Source organism: Atractosteus spatula, chromosome 12 (assembly GCF_055471065.1).
Source record: "Atractosteus spatula isolate fAtrSpa1 chromosome 12, fAtrSpa1.hap1, whole genome shotgun sequence".
Lineage (NCBI taxonomy): Eukaryota > Metazoa > Chordata > Actinopteri > Semionotiformes > Lepisosteidae > Atractosteus > Atractosteus spatula.
This window is the reverse complement of record NC_142717.1, coordinates 19062869-19084364: the sequence shown is the minus strand read 5'-3', so window position 1 is coordinate 19084364 and position 21496 is coordinate 19062869. Positions and strand designations below refer to the sequence as shown.

The window sequence follows — 21496 nt, the reverse complement described above, 5'->3', positions numbered from 1 at the left end:
AACAAGGTCCTCCAATACTCTGTTATTTTAAACAAATGTTTCCATTTCATGTTATGATTAGAAACTTTGACTCTTTTTCAAGTTTTACCTTTATCACTCCATACATCCGTACTTCACAGTACGAAATTGACCTGAGTATATAAAATACTAAGGGGTACAGACAAGTGAGCTAATCTGTTTAACACAGTAGTAAATCAAAGACAGACTTACGAAGGAAAACTAAAAAGGAATTAATTTAGAATGAAGAAAACATTTCATTACACAAAGAGTTTTGGGAGTCTGGAACAGACATCCTTGTCAATTACCAACCAAACTACCAAAAAAACAAGATGAGCCAAAAGTAATGCTTGCAATATTTCTTTTGAGAAGTGCCTCTTAAAACACCTGCTTGTCATTCGGGTTTTGGTATAAATGTTTGTTCCTGTATTCATTACAGTTTAAAGATTTATTCCATGCCGAAAAGAGAAGAAAAGAAACAACATTTTGGCTGTGGAGCCTTCTTCATGTGTCATTGTATCATTGTATTTTGGTGTTTTGTACCCTCAGGGGAAGATGGTAGACTGGCGTATGAGCAGCTGGACAAGGTCCCTAGAGAAATGGTACGGGTGGGCACACGTCGAGGGAATGCAGTTACCACAGCTTTTTGAAGAGCAAAGGACAGGCCTCAACCACAGAGTGAGCAGGGCTATGGGAGGCCCTGACAGGCCTTCCTGTTGCACAGATAGAAACTGGCTGAAGAGCCACAACAGCCCTACCAGTGTGGCTTCAAGATCCATTCACTGGCTTGGCTTTTCGTGTATTTCCAGATAATTTTCAAGCCATCTCTCCGCATTAGTGCATTTTTAAACTCATTGTTTTAATTAAATTGGTCATTATTATTGTTATTATTGTTCATTGACCTCTTGGTTACGGGCCTACCATTTTCTCACTCGGCCACTCTGCTGTTTCAGTTCACAAAGTGAAGTTGGCACTTTAAAGTTGCACTGTAGACAGCAAGTACATACCTTACATTTTAATGTTTTCCTGGTACGTACTGTTCAGTTTCAGGGATATTTACAATGTTAATGCTTTTATCACCATTTGCACATTGCATTACAGTTTTCAGCAACTATCTTAATCAAAGGTTTCATCTTAAGATCTCTGTTAGGCTGTGTGAGAGAGTTGGGCTGCGTAAAGTGTTTGCCAGGCTTTGTTTATTCACTCCTGTTGGAGTGTTTCTGTGCAGTTCTTTTGTACAGAGAGGAAGGGGAGCAAAAATGAAAAATTCCAGCCTTTCTGTTTTGCTGGACAAACACTGGGACCACGCATGCCTGACACACACATACACTAATCCACTATTCAGCAATTATCAGGGACATTGACTGATGCCTGGGGCCATGTTTGCTGGGCTTTAGTAGGAGAAGGGGATTGCACTTTGCTTATATCAAAAGGAGGTACTGAAGAATGATTCCTGATCCAGATCTGAAGGAAGACTATAAGCATACAATGAACATTATTGCTTCTGTCCTGTTCTGCTCTGAAGCTGTCATCTCTTAAACAAAAGTCTTCTGGTGTTGCTGATGTTAACTAAAGCATTAATTGAAATTATTTATTTCTGTGCTCTCTGTATTTAACTTTAACTGGGTAGTTTATAGAGTTTTTCTATGTTATAATTCATGCTGTTCAGTTAATGTTTAAGTATGAATGAGCTGTGAATGTGTGTTGTACTTCATGTTCTGCTCTGCTTATACATCAAAAGCTGGTTGTTTAATAAAATAGTGACTACAGTTTTTCAGAGATTTCAAAGAGTCAAAAATTTACTTGGATCATGTTCAATATCTTTCAAAATTTTATCACCAGCATTTCACGATTCCTCTTTATCTCTTCAATTTTGTTTCCCTCTTAACTCCAGATCATACAGTAAGTGAAAAACCTGTTGTTAAAGATGCTGTTGCCTTATTATTGGTAATTAAAATAGCCCATCTTAACCCGGGCTATTATACCTTATGGCTAACTATGAATATTTCCTAGAGTTTGATGCAGTCAATGCCAACAACCAATAACTTCAAAACAAGCAAACAGTGAATTATATATAAGAGAAGATGTATCTAAAAATATTATTTGATTTGATTTTTATTTTATTGCCATCGTCAAACTCCACAGGCTTAAACATTTACAGATTTTATCATTCAGTATAGTCATGGGTCCAGCACAAGGTTTTCCAATCCTGTTCCTTTATCTCTGTTTAGCCGCCTGTTACTTAGCTAAAACATCAATTAAACTAACATTCAATGTTTGACATTATTTTCTATTCTAAAAGGTTGCAGGTTTTAGATGTCACTACTAAATATCTTACAGTTTAAGAGCTGAAAATAATATAATAGATCAATCAAATTATTAGTTCAATAAAGGGCTCAATTAATTGGTAGCTCAGCAGACAGCATGGTCACTAGGAGTTAGGATTTGGAAACCCTGTTCAAGTCAGGGGGAACAACTCCAATCCTGGAGGTTTCTGGTATCTTTCTGAGCCTGTAATTACCTGATCAAAATCATTATTTTCTATTTTTTTTTAAGTCCACCCCTGTCCTTAATAAGCTGCAGATTTATACAAATCTACTGTATAAATCCTGGTGGAGCAACACTTTGAGACTAGAGCCACACCTTTCCCGAGTATAAGATAGAAATGCACAGATTTTGTTCTGGCATTCATTAGTAGATACATGTGAAAATCTGGGGTGACTGAAATTGAGAGCAAAACTGAGTAATGCAGAAAGAAGGATCTGATATTTATTTTTCTGGTTTTGACACGGTTAAAGATAGAAGTGTGTTTTACTGAAAGAAAAACAATGTGACATCAGTAATGTTATCACTAACAGTGACAAATGTTCATGATTTTTCCTGTTTGTTAACTGGAAACAATTGTTAGCAGAAGCTTGTGGCAAAATATAAATGTAATTTATCTACAAGGTAATTTAACTGGTCTTTTGGAAATTCTGGAAAACGTTTCCTGAAAGCATTAATAGCAATTAGTATGAACCTAGAATCTTGTTTTGTGATAATCATAATTATAAAAACAATATTCATAAGGTGCTTGCAGATAAAAATAAAACTTTTGAGTTTTCAAAATGAAATGTCCAGCACTAAGCAGAGCATCATTATCCTGAAAAAAATAATCAAATACCCTGTGTTACACTTAAGTAGTAAGCATCAGTGACATCAGTGACATCAAAGAGTTCATTAAAGAGAGGAAATAATTTGACTCACTCCCCTGTTGTATTTGTCTGTAGTCCCATAGTCAATACTAGGAACAACCACCTTCACTATACAGTAGAATGAAGGAGAACTGAGAATGTAACAAAACCACAGGTTACAGTTTTCAGTAGCACCAAAATATGACTAGAAAACACTTCTTCAAGTATTCATCCAATTCAGTTCTAGTAGAAAATTTGTGTAAAAACTAGTTTGTTTCTCAAACATGAAGGGTATTCTGTTTTATTTTTCTTATGCACTGTGAATCGTAGTACTTTTTAGTTTTGTAAAAAAAGTATTTGAGATAAAGTGTTTAACGTTTGTACGTGTTGAGCATCTGGATGCTTACCGTTGCTTCTTATAAAAATCCACAGTTCCTTTGTACAGAAAAATTAAAGTGGCCTGTATCATAACTGTGTGGTATTGATTGTCCTTATTGTCCTATGTTTTTCTCCAGGTCTACAGTATCATTTTTCTCCTGTTCATTAAAAATGGTAATAAATTTTATTTTTGCACAATTATCTTTTTTTTTCAAAAGGTGTGTGTCTTTTGAAAGTTTTATGCCTTGGTGTAACCTTTTACAGGGTCATGGTCAGCCAAAAACTAACCTGGTGGATGAGGGGTGTAGGGTATGTTGAGCTTTGGACAAGATGCCAGTTAATCACAGTGTACACATACATTAGAAGGGCAAATTAGCAATGTTACTTAACTAAGAATCCAAGTCTCTGAACGGTGGAAGGAAACCAGAGTGGCCACCAGGAGAACATGCAAACTCCACACAGAAGGAGCACAAGATGGGAATTGAACACATGACCCAGGAGCCATGAACCAGCAGCTCTAACAGTCCTGCCCCACCTTAATGTTGTCGTTCAAGTTGCTATCAAATTCTTCTAAAAGGGATAAGGACAGGAGCCATCTGACATTTTTCCCTACTTCACAATCAACAGCACATGACCAGGAAGGCTAGTAGTCAAGGAATAACAAAGCTATCCGTCAGACCTAGCACATAAAAGGCAACACTCGAAACAATGCGACTGAGACATCCCGCACATGCACGTTTCTCTCCTTTGGCAAGGAAATTAATTCTCGCTTAACAACTGGGATCATTAACCCAGGCAATTAATCAAGCAAAAATTAAATCTATCAACACTTAAACTCACATGGCAACTTTTCATTCAGAATTGTTTTGTAATCATGAAAATGGTTAACCTCTTGCCCAGGTGAAAAATTGCCTCCAGTTCCAGACACAGGAAATGCTACATTTTTTTCCCCACAAGGTGTCTTCTCCTCCCGTGGGAATCCCAAAAGCAAAGCCACAGGTGAGGAACTGAGCACGCTCAAAGGAGCAGACCAGCCTTACAAAGACATTCCACTCTCAACCTGTTTAAGCTGATCAGTGGGGCTTGAGCGCGAGACACAATTCTGATACACAGGAATGCAGTGTTTGTTGGAAGGCCATGGGAAATTGTTTTCTCTCTTTCAATTCAATTGTGTTCTTTAACAACAGGTTTGTGTGGTTATTGGCTGGTTTATATCCTTTTTTCTTCAATTACCATATTCTGAAGAAATATCAAACATCACACTTCCCAGAGCAGAACTTTCCACAACTGTGAAATGGTCTCGATTGTTCTTGCTCAGCTAGATTAATTCACGGTAGAGAAAGAAAAAACAAGACATTTTAAAATTAATCTCAATGTTATAGTGTAGGTAATATAGGACTCATATCTAGAGAAATAGGCTCCGTATGGCTGTGATCTTTTACATTTCTGTTCTCTTTTGTTAATGAATGTTTAGGCATTTAGGCCTACGGCAGGGATGGGCAATTCTGGTTCTCAACATACAGAGCCCTGCTCATTTTGTAGGTTCTTTTCAGACTATTGATTAAGACTAAAAAACAAGTAATCTAACTCAAATAATTATTTCAATGTGGTTATTTAGATCAGAAGAGGAATAAAATCAGAGAATCCTGACTGGAGTTATCGTTTTCTGGTCTAAAGCACGATATTTTGACCACCTGACCATTATAAATATTTATAGCTATGTTTTGTTTGAGCTTATGAGCTAAATAAGGGATAGGAAATGTTATGTTAAAAGGCTGGTATCTGTAAACACAAAACAGGGGTTATTCGAGAGTCTGTCCTCCAGAGCGCAAGAAGAAAAGCATTCATCACCATTAAGTTCGTACCTCTTTCTGCACAAAACCTTTGTCATTTCACTTTTTTTCCAACCTTCAACACTTGGGCTCCCTTACATCCGTGGTTTGGGAATTATTTGAATCCATGTGATTTTTAGCTCACCATGTGCTGATATGAAAGACTGAGTATTTAAAGATGGCAAGTGAGCAAGACAATGCAGTTTCACTTGTCAGGAATACCTTCGTTCAGTGGGTATTGTGGAAAATGTATTACACTCTCACAATGGAACTCAGTGTAAGGGGAAACATTGAACATAAATTACTTTTTTAAAGAATGTACTAACACTAATTTAGTGACCTTGCATCAATTTCTTCAGTTATACTGCTGATTGGTTAGGATCTACAGTGCATATCCATGAATGGATGTCTTGTGTTTGTACATTTTTTCTACACATGATTGTTTTTGTATTTATATATAAGATATTTGCTCTGTCTCAACAGTATAAACCCATAGAACAGTGATAAGTCTTCCTTGCCCTAAAATCCAGATTTTACAGGGAAATTTCTAATTACAATGAATAATGATACAAACAATTGAAGGTTAATACCATATTGATCTGTGGATCTCATCCAGTCACTTCTGCAAAGGTTCGATGAAATCACTTTCAGTCCCATCATCTGTAAAAAAATGCTTCCCATTCTCAATGCACTCTCAGCTGAACTTCCATTTGTAAATTAGCATCTGCATGTGTGGTGAACACATGAAAGCAGTAGACATGACTCTCATTCAGTAGACTTATAGGGAATGCGTAAGTGGAATGGTTTAAGTTATTTTAAAGGATGAAGAAAGTGATGTAAAAAATAAAATATTTACATTCTAAAAAGTTCTAAAATTCTTGATCAAACAGGAACAAAACATTTTGATAGTCGGTGTTGTAATGGTTATGCTACAGTTTTAATAACAAAAAGGGAAGTTTATTTTGACTATGCCATCTAGAGGACTAGGACCTCTCAGCTCTATATTGTGGGGGTTCCCATAGTACAAATTTTTAATTGGGTGAGCAGCCATGGCCTCAACAGAGAACAGACACAACATTTAAACCCACCAGGTTTATTTTCAAAAACAGAAGTGCTTCCAGAGAATGTTATAAAGAAGAAACTTAAAGGCATGCAAACTATTATAGGAACACACAGCTCAATATCTTGGAGATTTAAACCACAACGTAAACTGACAACAAATACTCAGTGATTAACTAAAATGCAGAGAAACAAGACTAAAACAGCAGCATAAATTCGACAGGGAGCACTTTGCAGAGAAGAAAGCAAGAACGAAATAACCTTTAACATTAAGATTGGCTTTCCCCAATAAAGTTAACAAAATGATCTCTTCCTCTTGGAACCAAGTGCCACTCAGCTGAAAGCTTGTTAACCAACAGTAGCTTGTCTGAGAGAAAGAAAACAAAAAAGAAATGCATTTGTTAACCTCATAAAGCTGCAGTGTAACATCTTAACAAGCTTACTGTCAACGTACATCTAAACAAAAGAAAATTACACAATTTGTGTTAATAAAGAAATATGGTATTTAACCCTACCAATTTTGATTATTTTAAGCATTTTACCTTGAATCAGTCTATATACTGCAAATAAATGGCACTCTAATCATTAAATTAACTAATTAAATGCTCAAAATCAGGTCTATGTAGACTGTTCAAGAAAATCCCTTTACTTGCTCTTTGGCTTCTCATGTACCTAACAACCTCTCATCAATCAGCAATCAGCACAGTCGGCAGCAATTCAATCAGACTTGATTAGTAGACTGATTGACTAGACACTTGAGTACCACACAGTCAGGGGTGATACACAGGGTGTGGACCAGACCTCAACAAAAGGATAGAAGGAAAACAAAAGAAAGAAAAGAAACCACGACACACCATGACACTTGTCAGTTCACTTACAATAATAGCCCTATGAGTCACCATGCAATTTGTATATTGTGGTATCCCTCTGCTGATACCCATTACACTCTTCCCTGCTTGAGACAGCCATGTGTTCAAGGCCGCAACAAAACATCAATCTCTGAATCAAGCAGGTGACTGACCTTTGGTGGAACATTTGGACCTACTTACAACTGGAAGTTCAAGCTGTTCAGGTACCTGTAGATCATTACAGGGTACCCCATTATGCAGGACCTGGCACAGATAAAAACACTGGCAAAAGCATGATCCAATTTTCCCTAGTTGGAGCAGGAATCTCATTAGGAACTCAATATTCTTTATACTAGGGACATAGCATGGGCGAATAAGGATATAACACCTGTTCCCTTATACGTACATACGCAACACATACAGTGCTAGCACACTGCCACATAGAGCATAGGGTCCCACTTACCTGCCCAATTGCCTTGGTCCTTTTCTTATAATCACTGCAGGTGTTCCTTTATATTTCCATGTATTTTCTAACCATTTCAGGATTCTAATTCAGGATCGCGGGGGAGCCAGAGACTATCCCAGTAAGCAATGAGCTCCAGGCTGTGCACACCTTGGATGGCATGCCAATCCATCGCAGGGCAGTTACAGACGCACACACTCACAACAGGGGTCATTTTAGCAGTAAACCTACCTAGGTTTAGCAATATTGGACTGTGGGATGAAACTGGAGCACCCAGAGGAAACCAACACAAATACAAAACCTACCAACTCCATGCAAATAGCACCCCAGGTCTGGAACTGAACCTAGGGCCCCAGTGCTGCAAAGCAGCAATGCTAACTACAGAGCTGCCATGCCACCCCGGTATTCATACACAAATTAAAAAAAATGAATACCTCAAAAACATATTTAACATGTAAAACACAGCTTGTTTTCTTTACGCCCACCATTGCTAACCACAACAAGACAAGATAAGGGATTACTCTTTTGTAAATGACTTTGGCTCTTGAAAACAGCGCAACCTCTTCATAATGGTTCAAGTGGGGACCTGCATCTGTGAACAGGCTGAAAAAGACATGTCTAATAACTCACATTCCTGTTGTTTGGCTCTTGTGGTTCCTCCTTGTCTGTCCAGAGTCATTTATCAGGTCCACTGTCTGTTTGTCCCACTATTCTTTCTGGAAGGGGGTTAAAATTATTCTGTCCTTATCTGATGCATTAATTCAGTTATCTCTGTCACATTTTAGTTCTGGTCTTTGACACCTGAGTGAAGGACTTCGTGGGAATGGCATTTGGCACGCCCTTTGTGACTGAGTTAAACCACAGACATTTCCACAGGTATTTGCCTGTGGGGGTATCTATTTGCTTTCTTGTCATTTCCCTGTCACTGAAATGCAGGGTCCCACAACTGTCTCTCTGATACCTTCTGAAATGTCATGTACAGTGATCTAACATTACAAGACTAGGCTACAATCTTACAAGACATTACAAGACTACAGGTACAGTGTAGCTTTCTTAAGAAGCTACACTGTACCTGTAGGTCTTTTAATAATAATAATTACTTACACTTATATAGTGTGGTGAGCACTTTTCTGGACACTTCACTCAAAGCGCTTTACAGGTAATGGGGACTCTCCTCCACCACCACCAATGTGCAGCATCCACCTGGATGATGCGACAGCAGCCATACTGCGCCAGAACGCTCACCCCACATCAGCTATCAGTGGGGAGGAGAGCAGATTGATGAAGCCAATTCATAGATGGGGATTATTAGGAGGCCATGATTAGTAAGGGCCAATGGGAAATTTGGCCAGGATGCCGGGGTTACACCCCTACTCTTTTCGAGAAATGCCGAAAAGAACCCACATGAACCGCAGGGTGAGTGCCCCCTGCTAGCTCCTCTTCCAGCAGCAACCTTAGTTTTTCCCAGGAGGTCTCCCATCCAGGTACTAGCCAGGCTCACACCTGCTTAGCTTCAGTGGGTTGCCAGTTGTGAGTTGCAGGGTGATATAGCTGCTGGCCGATTCACCTGTGTGTTGACAAGTGATTGTTTTGGATACTTGCAAACTATATTAATAAACCTGCATTTTCTGCAGCATAACAGTTTTAAAAAGTATTATAATTCACACAGAAAACAAAATAATCATGGATTCAAATAGAAAAACACCTGAACAAGAGCAGTCATCTAGTTAATTAATTAATTGCTTACACTTATATAGCGCTTTTCTGGATACTCCACTCAAAGCGCTTTACAGGTAATGGGGACTCTCCTCCACCACCACCAATGTGCAGCATCCACCTGGATGATGCGACTGCAGCCATAGTGCGCCAGAACGCTCACCACACATCAGCTATCAGTGGGGAGGAGAGCAGAGTATTGAAGCCAATTCATAGAAGGGGGTCATTAGGAGACCATGATTAGTGAGGGCCAATGGGAAATTTGGCCAGGACACCAGGGTTACACCCCTACTCTTTTCGAGAAACGCCCTGAGATTTTTAATGACCACAGAAAGTCAGGACCTGTTTCACATCTCATCTGAAGGACGGCGCCTGTTTACATTAGAACCCACACAGACTGCAGGGTGAGCGCCCCCTGCTGGCCCCACTAACACCTCTTCCAGCAGCAACCTTAGTTTTTCCCAGGAGGTCTCCCATCCAGGTACTGACCAGGCCCACACCTGCTTAGCTTCAGTTGCTAGTTGTGAGTTGCAGAGCGATATGGCTGCTGGCCATTAGTTAGAATAATTAATTAGGCCATTAATTAGAATAATTACTACTGTCAGGTGTTTAAAACACAATCAGACCATTCAAATATAATACTTAGATGTCAATGTGAATTGAATTATGTAGGAAGATATATCTAATACAAGGTTCTCCAACATTTGTCATGGAGTGGTCATATCCAGCATGTCTTATGCGTCACCCTAAATGACCCGTTTCTTACAATTGGGAACACTTGCAAGAAAATAAGCAAATCATTTGTTCTGTTAGGGGAACTATGGACCTTGATGATTGAAAAACACTCACAGTTAATTTAATCAACCTTTAATCATGGATAAAAGCTTAAAGTTTTAGGAAGTTGTGATTTAATGGGCACCAAAGAATGTTTTGTACTGTGGCTCTCCCATGACCTGGGCTGGAGATCCCTTTAGAGTATTATGATTAAAGTATTTAAAAAATAATAGAATACATTTCCATATAGCTAAAAATGAAAGAAAGGGGGACTTCATACTCTGTGAAGTCCTCCAAAAATTGCATCGATAGAATGGATCACAATAGATGTAGACTAAGTTTATTCATGGTCCAAGAACAGACCAGGGTACTGAAGGTGGTCACCAGCTTCTGCTCTCTTGGGTTTTTGACATCCAGGGTCTGTCATTTTGCTCTAACATAAGGGATCCCAATCCTGGTCTTGGGGACCCACATGTCTGCTGGTTTGTGTTCCTCCATTAAATAACTGAGCCCTAAAGTGACCTCAATGAGTTTACATTGCACTCTTTTTGTACAGTTCCTACACGAAGCAGGTTGCTTTTTAACTATTCTGTTTCTGAAGTACCTTAAAATCTCCATCCTTTGAGTAGAAAAATAATTTGCCAAGGGTCTAACCAAAGTAACTTGCTGGTTCATTAAAGTAAAGAGCTCAGTCGCAATGAAAGCCCTTCTCTAAAATTCTCTAGACCTTGTGATGTCACAGTCCCAGTGATGACTCATGGGGCATCAGAATTTGTGTCTCTCATGATTTTTCTGACTTCTGATATCCAGCTTCTGCTAAACAACTGAACCTTGAATTTCCAGCTGCCATGTTTCAGCGTCTGGCTTTATTTTATGAGACACACATCAAACCCCATCTGTTTCCCAGTGAGGACCTGTCAGACATGGGGAGTGAGAATCTTCACCACAGAAAGATCAGGCTTGCTGGCCGGGACATTCAGAACACCAGCCTGCCCCTGAAGAAAAGAGTACAGGCTGCCTCCTATATTGGGCTACTGGCCTACACAGGTACCTTAATCCTCCTTCTATAATTAATGCTTTGTCTTCTACTCAGGCAAAAAAAAAACTACTTATCTACAGGACTGTTCTTGCCATCAATCCCTTTAAGTGCTGTGATTTACACATAAAGGCAGGGTTATTAACCCAGTCTCCTTATAGCAGGTTACCCAACATGTTTCTGTTGTCTTAAATGGACCAACTACTGAAGGACGTCAAATTAAAAATCAGTAAGGGGATCCCAACATTTTTAGCCAAGGTTTCACATAGGTTGGTGTTTTACTACTGGAGTTACAAAAAGTGTACAGTTTATTATAGTGCTCTTTTCATAATTTTAAAACACTAGCTGTCATATTCTTATAGATAAATCTGAGCTATAACTAAGTTATATTGTTAATTTAAAAGATTTTGTGTTTTTAAATTAATAAGGTTTCTGTTGATTAAGTATTTAACTTTATCATTGCAGTCTTATGTGTTCTGATGAAATTAAGATTACGGGAGTTCAGCTCTTTCCAGTTTTCAGAACACTAACACAATACCTAGATGAAGAAAAACATCATTTGCTGGTGGTAGTTTTTAAAATTTGTTTCATTTAAAAAAATAAGGAAAACAATACAGATACCACAGACAAGAAACAACTAAAAGACAAGTAAAAAAAATGCCTTTTGAGTATAAAAACAATCTAGGCAAGCGTCAATCCTTAAGAACATCTTCCGCAAGGCAAGTCACTTTTTATTAAAAAACAAATTTTTGCTGTACCTCATGACTGGAAACACTTGTGTCACAAGGGCACTGAGGACAGAGAGCCTGGGTTGACTAATCCCTCTCAGCCATCTGAGTACCACGGTTTGGGGAATCCCAGTCACACACTGTTGGACATGAGCCAGGCACACATCTGTGATAATGGAGCTCAACCTGTACTTTACCACTTGAACACTCAGGAGAGCACAGGCAAAGGTTTTAAAAGTAGGCACCAGTTTAATTTTAAAAAGAGCAGAAAGCCCATAAATACACTGTATAAAAACTTGGAACCATAACCAGCACCAAGTGCTCGATATTTCAATGGGCTGAAAGGCCACCAAGCAGTAAGCACAAACAAAATGTATCCCATTCTACCACTCACTTCCATTCAAAGATCTAATTGGATATACTTTGCTACAGAGCCTTGATTTCTTTCTACACTAGGGGAACCTACAAGCACTTTGTCTTTAGTGATCTGTCTCAAACATAAGAACTAGGATTTTGTTTTTTCATGCTTAAGATAAGGTTCTTCTCATCTATAGTTAAACTGATGGAATGACGATCATTGGTGGATAAAAGCTAATACATTTATGAACATTCCTTTGGTACTTCAGTGTAAAATTTTTAATCCTCCATCAAGCATATTCCTGCCAGCAAACCAGTGAAAACAATTAGATTTAGCACAGCTACAGTGTTTCAATCGTCTTGGAAATTTTTGTCCACCAAGCATTTGGCAGAAGTAGTATAACTTGAAGATCTAAAACCACTGTTTCCAATATCCACAGGCTCAGGCTTTTGATGTAGGAACAATAAAATTATAATTTACCTACCACAAAAGAAAATAAATGTCAAGATGGAACCAGCAAACAAAAGCCGATCTGCGTTGCCATCAAACAGAATGCAAAACACTTTGCACTCATCTTGGATCACATTGGTTCTTCCACACAGGATGACAGACTTTTTCGTGCCACTTTCAGGAGGCTACTCGGCTGGGACATGCGCTGGAGAGTACATGGCTAACCTCATTGGCTTTCTAAAGCATCCTGCCATCATGGACAAAGGCATCATGGCAGTTCTGCAGAGCCTGAGTGGCATGTGCTACATACACCTTCACAACCAACAAAGGGCAAAGGACCTGGAACTCTTCAACATTCTCCTGAACATCCTGCATATGAAGGAAGCCACCCTCTTACTAAACAACGAGTCCACCCAAGTGAAGTTCTGGAGCTGCTACCTGTTGAGTGTTCTCTGCTGCAACAACATCCCCATTATCAAAACACTAAATAACTCGGAGAGACTACAGAGAGACCTGGAGATCTTGGCACACAAGGGGTGGTATGGCTGGCCCAATAACTACGCCAAGGAATTGCTTCAGCTTCTGGGATATGCAAGGCCCAAGCACTGACTAGTATACTGCCAACATCACAAGCAATCCTCAGTAAAATTGAAATTCATACAAGGTTAAGGTGTGCTTTAGTAAAAGCTTTCAGACAAAGATTTTCAAAAATAGAGATTCCATTATTAACTGAGCCTCCAAACTTGGATACTAACCATGTTTTATCATTTAAGACTACTAAAAATTGTGAAGTACAGTTTCAATACCAACTTAGGAAGATGTTAATAGAATAACTTGTCATCAGTTTTACTCAACTAAACAAAACTCAAAGTAGCCACTTAAAAATTAAATTGTTTATTAAAATGTACAAGTGAAATACCTTTTAGGTAACTATGTACAGATCACATGCATTAAAACTGCACAAAGATTTTACATCAACAGCTGGTGAAACCCAAATTATATAATGGACTTTAATAACCATTTACATCCAGGTCCCCTGTGTCAAACTGATCCGATATCTCCCCAATTTGTGCAAGACAAGAAACCAGTCTTTCGATTCTGCAGGGAGAACAATTCAGCCCGTCTTGATAAAAGCATGGAACCACTCATCCTTTAACAACAACAACAACAACCCTTTTTTTTGGTTCTATATCTAAATGGGTAATGGCCAAAAACTAAGCTACCTATAGGCCAGACAAAATAAAAATAATGGAAGCTTCGTAGTAGTTTGGGGAGGGGGGAATTCCCTTACACAAGGCAGTGTGGGCAAATTACAGGAACAATCAGGAGCGAGCTTGTTCAAGCCGAATCTCACCATAGGAACAATTTAAATATATTAACATGTACTGCATGAGGAGTCTTTTGTTGAACTTTGGTTCCCATTTTAAAAAAAAGTTAAATTTGGTTAACAGAATCAGACACTGATGCAGCAGCTTCCTCACAGTCCTCTTCCAAAAACTCCTCTTCCTCAATGCTCAAGTCTTCATCTTGATCCTCTTCTTGTTCTTCTAAGTCAAGGTCTCTCACAGCTTCAATACTATCCGGACTCTTTCCAGTTAACCTCTGAAAAGAGTTTTTTTTAAACGGTCAAGTTCTTGCTGGAGATCCCAGATTATGATGCTGTATATCACAAGTCACTTAAAATATACAGAACCAATTAAATTCATAAAGCATACAACAGTTCAAGACACTGGCCAACATATAGAGGCAGGCAAAAATTGTTTTCTGGAAACTGCTTGGAATGTATCAAATAACACTCAAAATAAGAATGTGCAAGACATTCATCCAACTCTTATGAGAATTACTGAATGCAGAAGACTAATTTACACCCCAATCATACATGCAAGCCAAGCTTTCATAAAGTAAAACAAGAACTGGGAGTATACTTCAAGGATGCCAAATCCTCTATTGGAGGGGAAAACAAAAAGTATTATCTTCATTATAGCAGCTCTTACCTCAATCATATCTGCCATGTACCGAACATGTTGTGCAAGTTCCTGTAGTTCTTCATTTTCTTGCCTTAATTGGGTGACCTGCTCATCTCTGGATTCAATCTCCCTGTGCAACTGTTTGGGGGGGAAGTCAATGGGAAAAGCTACATTATTGTGTAGCTTCTCATCTAAATTTAATCATGGCATTAGTTATTGGTGTCTATTTCAGTTGTGCCCTGGTTTTCAAAAATTCAGTTTGTCATTTTTTGTTACAGAACTGCAATGCCTGTTTAAGGTGGATCTTTACACTTTGTAGTAACTGTTAATTATATGAATAACATTAAGGGCTGGACAGTCTCTGCTCTTAAAATAGGGAGTTTAAAATTAACTTACTGATGTTGAGGCACAGAAATTATCTACCATATGTACAGGAAATATTAACTGATCAATGTTTAAGGCATGCATTATAGAAGTAAAGGTTTTGAGACAAAACCCTTGCTTTACATTGCGTGTCAACACCTTTGTCCGAATTTCCAAAATGAAACTTGTGTGGGACAAAAGTTAAGGGAATGCAGCAAGTAATGGCTAAACATTACTGTACTTTCAGAGATTAACCAACCTTTTCATTTTCTTGAAGAACATTATAGAGTGCTTTCCTCCTTTCTTCAGCAACCTCTTTCCAGTAGGCAGATGGTGGGATTTCTGTTTCAACAAAACGTATATATTAATGTAAAACAGCAATTTGTAAAGCGCGTGTTCCTACTATTTTGTTATTATTTAAATAGACGTGGATAGAATAGTATAGTTAGTAGTTCTAGAGTGAACCACAAGGAACAGAAACTTACAAGCCATTTAAAGCTTTACATTTAATGTAAAATGCATGTAGTAGTCTAGAGTTTATCAAATAGATGACTAGTAGAAGAAAAACCACAAAGGTTTTCAAAATATATTCAAACTAGCAGGGACAAATAAATACCTTTGACCATAAGCTCATATGCCTCCTTTGTCATTTCCTCAGACGTGTTATTGTTTTCACTGCCCTCCGTGTAAACTTTGACTTCTGCCTTCACCCTCTTTGATCCCTTTTGTTGCTCAGCAATCCACAGTTTTCTCTTTGAGAACGACTTCACTGGCTAAAAAAAAACAAACAAGACAAATCTTTAGAGACAGGAATGATAAAAAAAAAACATCTACCAAAAGTAAACATTTATGATACAACAAGGGTTCTATGAAGTCAGTTAACATTAACCTCCATACTGAAAATACTCGATACAATGTACTTGCAAATTAGTCACAAAAAATTCTGTACCTCTCCTGCTCTGCCAACCAGATGCCCAGTTGTTGCAGAGGGCTGAAGGACCTGCAGTGTTCGCCTCACAGTTGACCCACTCTGAACCCCACTACTGCAAAAGCTCTGGGGGAAAAAAAAGGGTAGATTATGATGAAGACTCAAATTAACCAAATGAATTTTAAGGGTGTAATCTGTACTCATGCAAATGAATAGGACAGCACACAAGTTGGACGGGGAAAAAAAAAAAAGGTCAAAAATCATACAAATAAAACATCCCAGCAGATCAGGCCAAAGTGGTACTTGTGGGAATGAACAGTTTAATCAGTATACCTAACCTCATAGTACAAACCCCATTTACAAAAGCTTAACTTCATTGTTTCCTCCTAATCATTACTTACACTGTGACCATGGGATAGCAAATAAGAGCAGGTAAACATTGTGGGTCTGACCAGCCCTGCATGTCTGACTGCATTACCAGCGTGGGAAAGGAGCAGGTTTACCTTGCACTCTGTGAGGCAATTCTGCTTCATTCCCATGGGTAGCTATTACTGTTTCACAGATAATTATCTTACTGCTACATTCTTGAACAAAAATACCGTGGGAACTGGCTTCAGAAATAGACAATTCAGAGCTGAAGTTATTTAATGTTTTTCACTTGGGGACAATAGTGCAGGCTTCAGTAGTCAAGTTACAAAACAGGAATGCATGATAGTGCTTAGAAAAGAGGCAGTGTGAAGAAAGGTGAGAACTGTCACTTTCACTATATGAAAAATGTGGTTCTCATTTAACCACTGATCAGGAAGAATAGTCACATATATAAAATGGTACAAGGGGCTCTCAACTAGGTCTTGGGCGATGTATTGAAAATTTAATCGATACCAGCATTCAGAATCTCTCACTGACCTAATTTGCTTATGTCGGTATGTACGGTAAAAGCTTTCTCCACTGTGCACTTAATGAGCAGTCCCCTTAAAAAAAAACAAAAAACTACAACACCAAGTCATCATATCCAGTCACATGCTTCTGCCTCGTCCAACCTTCGTTCTTCATTCAAAACACAAAGAAGCGTGCCGGGCATGAGACATGAGACAACACGAGTGCTCATGGTAAACCCCAGGCAGACAGGCAGACAGGCAGACAGGCAGACAGGCAGACAGGCAGACAGGCAGACAGGCAGACAGGCAGACAGGCAGACAGGCAGACAGGCAGACAGGCAGACAGGCAGACAGGCAGACAGGCAGACAGGCAGACAGGCATGACTCAAGTACAAAAGACGACAAGCTGGTACTTAAAAAAAGATGCAGTGTTGATTGTTTGGTCATATTTTGGCTTCAGCAAACAGGATACTGAACAAAGAGAAGTCAGATGTAAACTGTCGGGAAAAACACTTTTGCGCCCATAAGTAACACGCGCAACTTGTTTCATCACTTGAAACACTACCATGAATACGAAAACTGCATGGCCAAAAAAAAGGGAGTCTGAGAAGCACACTCATAGCCGAAGTGATTCTCCCAAACAGCTGTCTCTAACACAAGCACTTACTAATGCCACTCACTATGCAAAAATGTAACAAAATAACTAATGGCATTACATACTACATAGCAAAGGACATGGTCCCCATTGCTAAAGTGGAACACAGTGGTTTCAAAAGACTCGTTCAAGTCCTTGACAAGAGGCACGTTGTGCCCTTGAGAAAATATTTTGCTCAAATTGCGGTGCCTGACATTTATGAAGCTTTAATAGTTTCACATATTTAAAACATGATCTTTCAGCATATAATCTAATCATAATTTCAAGGGTTTCAAAAAATATGATCGTTAATTTAGCGTTATCAAGGTAAATGTGTAAAATTGTGATATTTTTTTGAGGTCATATCGCCCACCCCTGCTCTCAACCCATCTCAAACTAAGACTACATACAGTACTTTTGTCATGCATTTGTGAAATGGTCAGTCATATATCTGCTGAAGGAAGGGGGAGCAGCAAATGCTACACATTTTCATTTAAAAAAAGGCAGTTAGAGGATAAAAATTTAAAGTTAATTAGAAGACCAAAGTTTGCATGTGACAATCTAAAATTATACATCATATGCAAGTCCATCATTGATTCACCAAATTTGCTTTGAAATTTTTTTCTGAAATAGTACAATGTCGACAGGTTTGTATACTTAGAAAGAGGTTAATATTACACTACATTGTAGATATTTTGTGGGGGGCAGAGGAGGAGGTATTCCCTGTTAAAGTGCTACTCGATTAGCATACAAATCCACAAAATTAACACTAACAGGAGACACGACAAACCTGTGTTCTACTGACAATCAGCACAAATCTCACTGTCTAGTGAATTGTAGCACAGGGCTCCAAAATACCGGAGGAACAGACTCTATACCCACTGTAGAGCTTGTCAATCTTTTTTTTTGGCTTAAATTCCATTCTCCCTACATGGGTACAGGAGTCACAGTCTCAGCTCATTCGTACAATTGGATTTTACAAAATGATCAGGTCCAAGACCTGCTGCTTTTGGAGGAGGGGCAGTGTGTGCATGTGTAGAAGATTAAATAAATCTAACTACTTAAAAACACAGATATTGCTCAAACAACTCCTCCACTCCCACCTTCAGAAACAGAAACACTAGATTATTTTTACATCAGGCAAGCCCCATAATAAAAATTATAAACTAGATCTGCAGAAGACCATTACAGCTTAGTATAGACTTTTAGTATAGAGAATCCTTACATACATTATTTTTTTGGAAACTACAAGCCACAGCTCTATTTTTAATTCATAGGGGATCGGAGAAGGCTTTGGACCAAACTGAAATCTTACCTTTGTGTTCCCGATCCGTCTCATTTCCGAATTCATTATCTACAAACCTTAAAAAAAAAATAAAGCTGGACTGAATAAAAGAGGGTTGGTCATGTTATAACTTCTAGGATACTGCAAGGGTATAGATTCCCTTATAACTACACGTTTAGTTTTTTCCCCCGTAACTGGGAAGGGAAAACATTTACATAAATAAGCCTGGCATAGTTTAAACTATTTATATGGATCATTATAAAATTACCATAGCAAGCCAAATAAAACACCTATAGAGCAAAGCATTAGACATTTAATCATGCATCATCCGCTTTATACGTCAGTTTACATAGGACAAAGCTGACAAATACGAGTAAGATATTATGCATTTTTTAGACACGTTTTATGTTGCCATCCGTATAACCGCGCAGCCCGAGGTCTTTGTGTAAACTTTCAAGGCGCCTGAACAGGAGCCTGGCTGCCCCACAATTCCCAGGGAACACTACCCGCCTGGGAAAACAGCCGCCAAAACTCGGGACGGAAGCAAAGGCCCGTCAAAGGACACTTTTAAGATAAAACTGAAAACACATATTAGAACTTATATTCGCTTCGAGACTTAAAAGGCACAATAATACAGCTAATAGCACATTTCATCCTTAGGTGTAGAGCCTTTACACAAACAGAAAACACGAAGTATTCTTTACAGAGGTTTCCTAAATGAACGAGGTCAGTTTAAGCCTGAATCCCAAGATATTTATATGCGACTTGTTCTTAAACTCAAAATATCCGCTTCATTAGTCGCAACCCACTACGTGAACCTATACAGCCCATCGCCTAGCACACCCTGCAAATAACTAGGTCGCATTACCACAAGGACGTAGTACAGACTGTCAAGCGCTGAAGACTTACTCTCATATACCGCTTATAAAAATACACTATTTGAAAAATAAATAATTACAATCAAATCGTCATCACATTACCTTAATTACAGGAAGACAGACACACACACTCCTCCACACAGCTCAAACTCAATAAACTAAGCTCGCGCGTTTGGCTTTAATACTCAGTTGGTCACGTGTCCTAGCTTCTCATCAGCTGCCCGCGCGGAAAGACTTCCTAGACTTTTTTTTAAGGTGGAACCGCTCACTGATAATCCCAGAAAGCTTTGATACACGAAGAGTAAATTATACTAATTATAAAAACTCATATTTTACCTCACTCGTAACAAGAACCACTGACCTCTCGTTTTTTAACACTGTAAATGCGATAGTCTTATAGAAAATGCTACTGTCAACTCTACAAATAATATATTAAAATGGCAGTAGTTCATATAAACAGATCGCCGCTTCCTGGACCTCAGTGTAGGACCTGCAATAAATCTGATTTTAATGCACCACGTACGTCTTGTAGGGTTGTATACTAATAAGCTGTTTTACATAACGCGATTAAACGTTTTGCAGATGCTGCTTCTTTTATAACATGTTTCCTTTGGTTTCTTTAAAGACAAAAGATGGCAAATAACTTCTAACAGTCATATTGTGTTTAGATTAACATAAATTTATTAGCGCTCTTCGATCCTATACACTAAATATATTCTATCTGATCACTTACAATGATTACAACCGTTAGATACTAATTTAATTTTCTGTAATATTTATGAAATACTTCATCAGCAGCACCCATTTTCCTGTAAAACATATTCCATTGTGCTTTGTTTAGTGTTTTACCTGACAATACTGAACTTTTTCCCGCAAAAAGTTTTTAAAGCTTTATATCATAATCTACATAATGGTGACTTGAACTTCATTGAAAACTTTCATCAACTGTCTGCAGTTTATGATAGTACATAAATCACCTGTTATGAAAATATATCGTGATACATCATGGTAAAAGCAGAGCGTAAGTGTGGTTTATTAAAACATTTTTGAAAACCATGGGGAAGCATATAGGCCTACATATAGTAAAGAATGGCAAATCCGGTATACATTAATAATAGGTGGTGCGCTCTTTATTGTGGTGACTGTTACATTCATATAACACAGAACAATTAAAAGTCTGAGCTATCGTGGGAACTCACGTGTACGAGCTCTTACTTCAGGCGATGGTTGCTTGTCGGCAGTTAGACGCAACAGACAGGATTACAGCATCAAAGGCGGCGACGAGAGCTGTGATAAAGTAAGATAATACTGTGATACCCTTTGAAATGAGAGAATTGTTAATCGCAGACTTTGTTATACGGTACTAAACGAATCAGTTTCAAAACAGTTTCACGTAATACGGTGCGTAACTTGTAGAAATTACATTCAAACCTGTAATATGAAGTTTCTGTACTCGTTTTGCCGAAACTTGACTGTTACAGTAAGAACATACAGACTGATGTATTATTAATAGAATTATGCCATATTACGAATTTCGATAATTAATATAAAGAAGAAGGCCTACATAATTCCACACAATTCCTAAATACAATAAATGAAGTATCTCACTTTTAAAATATATGTGCCTGGAAACAGTCGATATTATTTAAATATTACTCTTAAAATACATGTGCGCGCGAGGAAAGAGAAGATCACACTGTTAGGCGCTGAGGAGAGGTTGTGCAGTCGTATGGAGAGCGGTTACTAACAAC

At 38.4% G+C, this 21496-nt stretch overlaps 3 protein-coding genes across 6 annotated transcripts in view; 2 read left to right on the top strand and 1 right to left on the bottom strand.

Moving 5' to 3' along the window:
• Window positions 1-3742, top strand: part of ripor2 (RHO family interacting cell polarization regulator 2) — a 112231-nt gene extending 108489 nt beyond the window's left edge. For all 4 annotated transcript variants that reach the window (XM_088928526.1, XM_088928524.1, XM_088928527.1 and 1 more), the window contains exon 22: window positions 547-3742. In XM_088928526.1, coding sequence (XP_088784652.1) covers window positions 547-647 — 101 coding nt within the window. In that variant the 3' untranslated portion in view covers window positions 648-3742. The remainder of the gene's footprint in view (window positions 1-546) is intronic.
• Window positions 3743-11088: 7346 nt separating this feature from the next.
• Window positions 11089-13421, top strand: LOC148822740 (armadillo-like helical domain-containing protein 2). The gene is made up of 2 exons (XM_088929183.1): window positions 11089-11287; window positions 12994-13421. Exons 1-2 carry the CDS (start codon window positions 11089-11091, stop codon window positions 13419-13421), a joined length of 627 nt encoding a protein of 208 aa, XP_088785309.1.
• Window positions 13422-13690: 269 nt separating this feature from the next.
• Window positions 13691-19901, bottom strand: gmnn (geminin DNA replication inhibitor). Its single transcript, XM_088929182.1, has 7 exons — window positions 19848-19901; window positions 18898-18944; window positions 16092-16196; window positions 15759-15915; window positions 15402-15484; window positions 14807-14917; window positions 13691-14414 (listed from the first exon to the last, which is right to left on the bottom strand). Exons 2-7 carry the CDS (start codon window positions 18931-18933, stop codon window positions 14247-14249), a joined length of 660 nt encoding a protein of 219 aa, XP_088785308.1. The 5' UTR covers window positions 18934-18944; window positions 19848-19901; the 3' UTR covers window positions 13691-14246.
• Between the last annotated feature and the right edge of the window lie 1595 nt (window positions 19902-21496).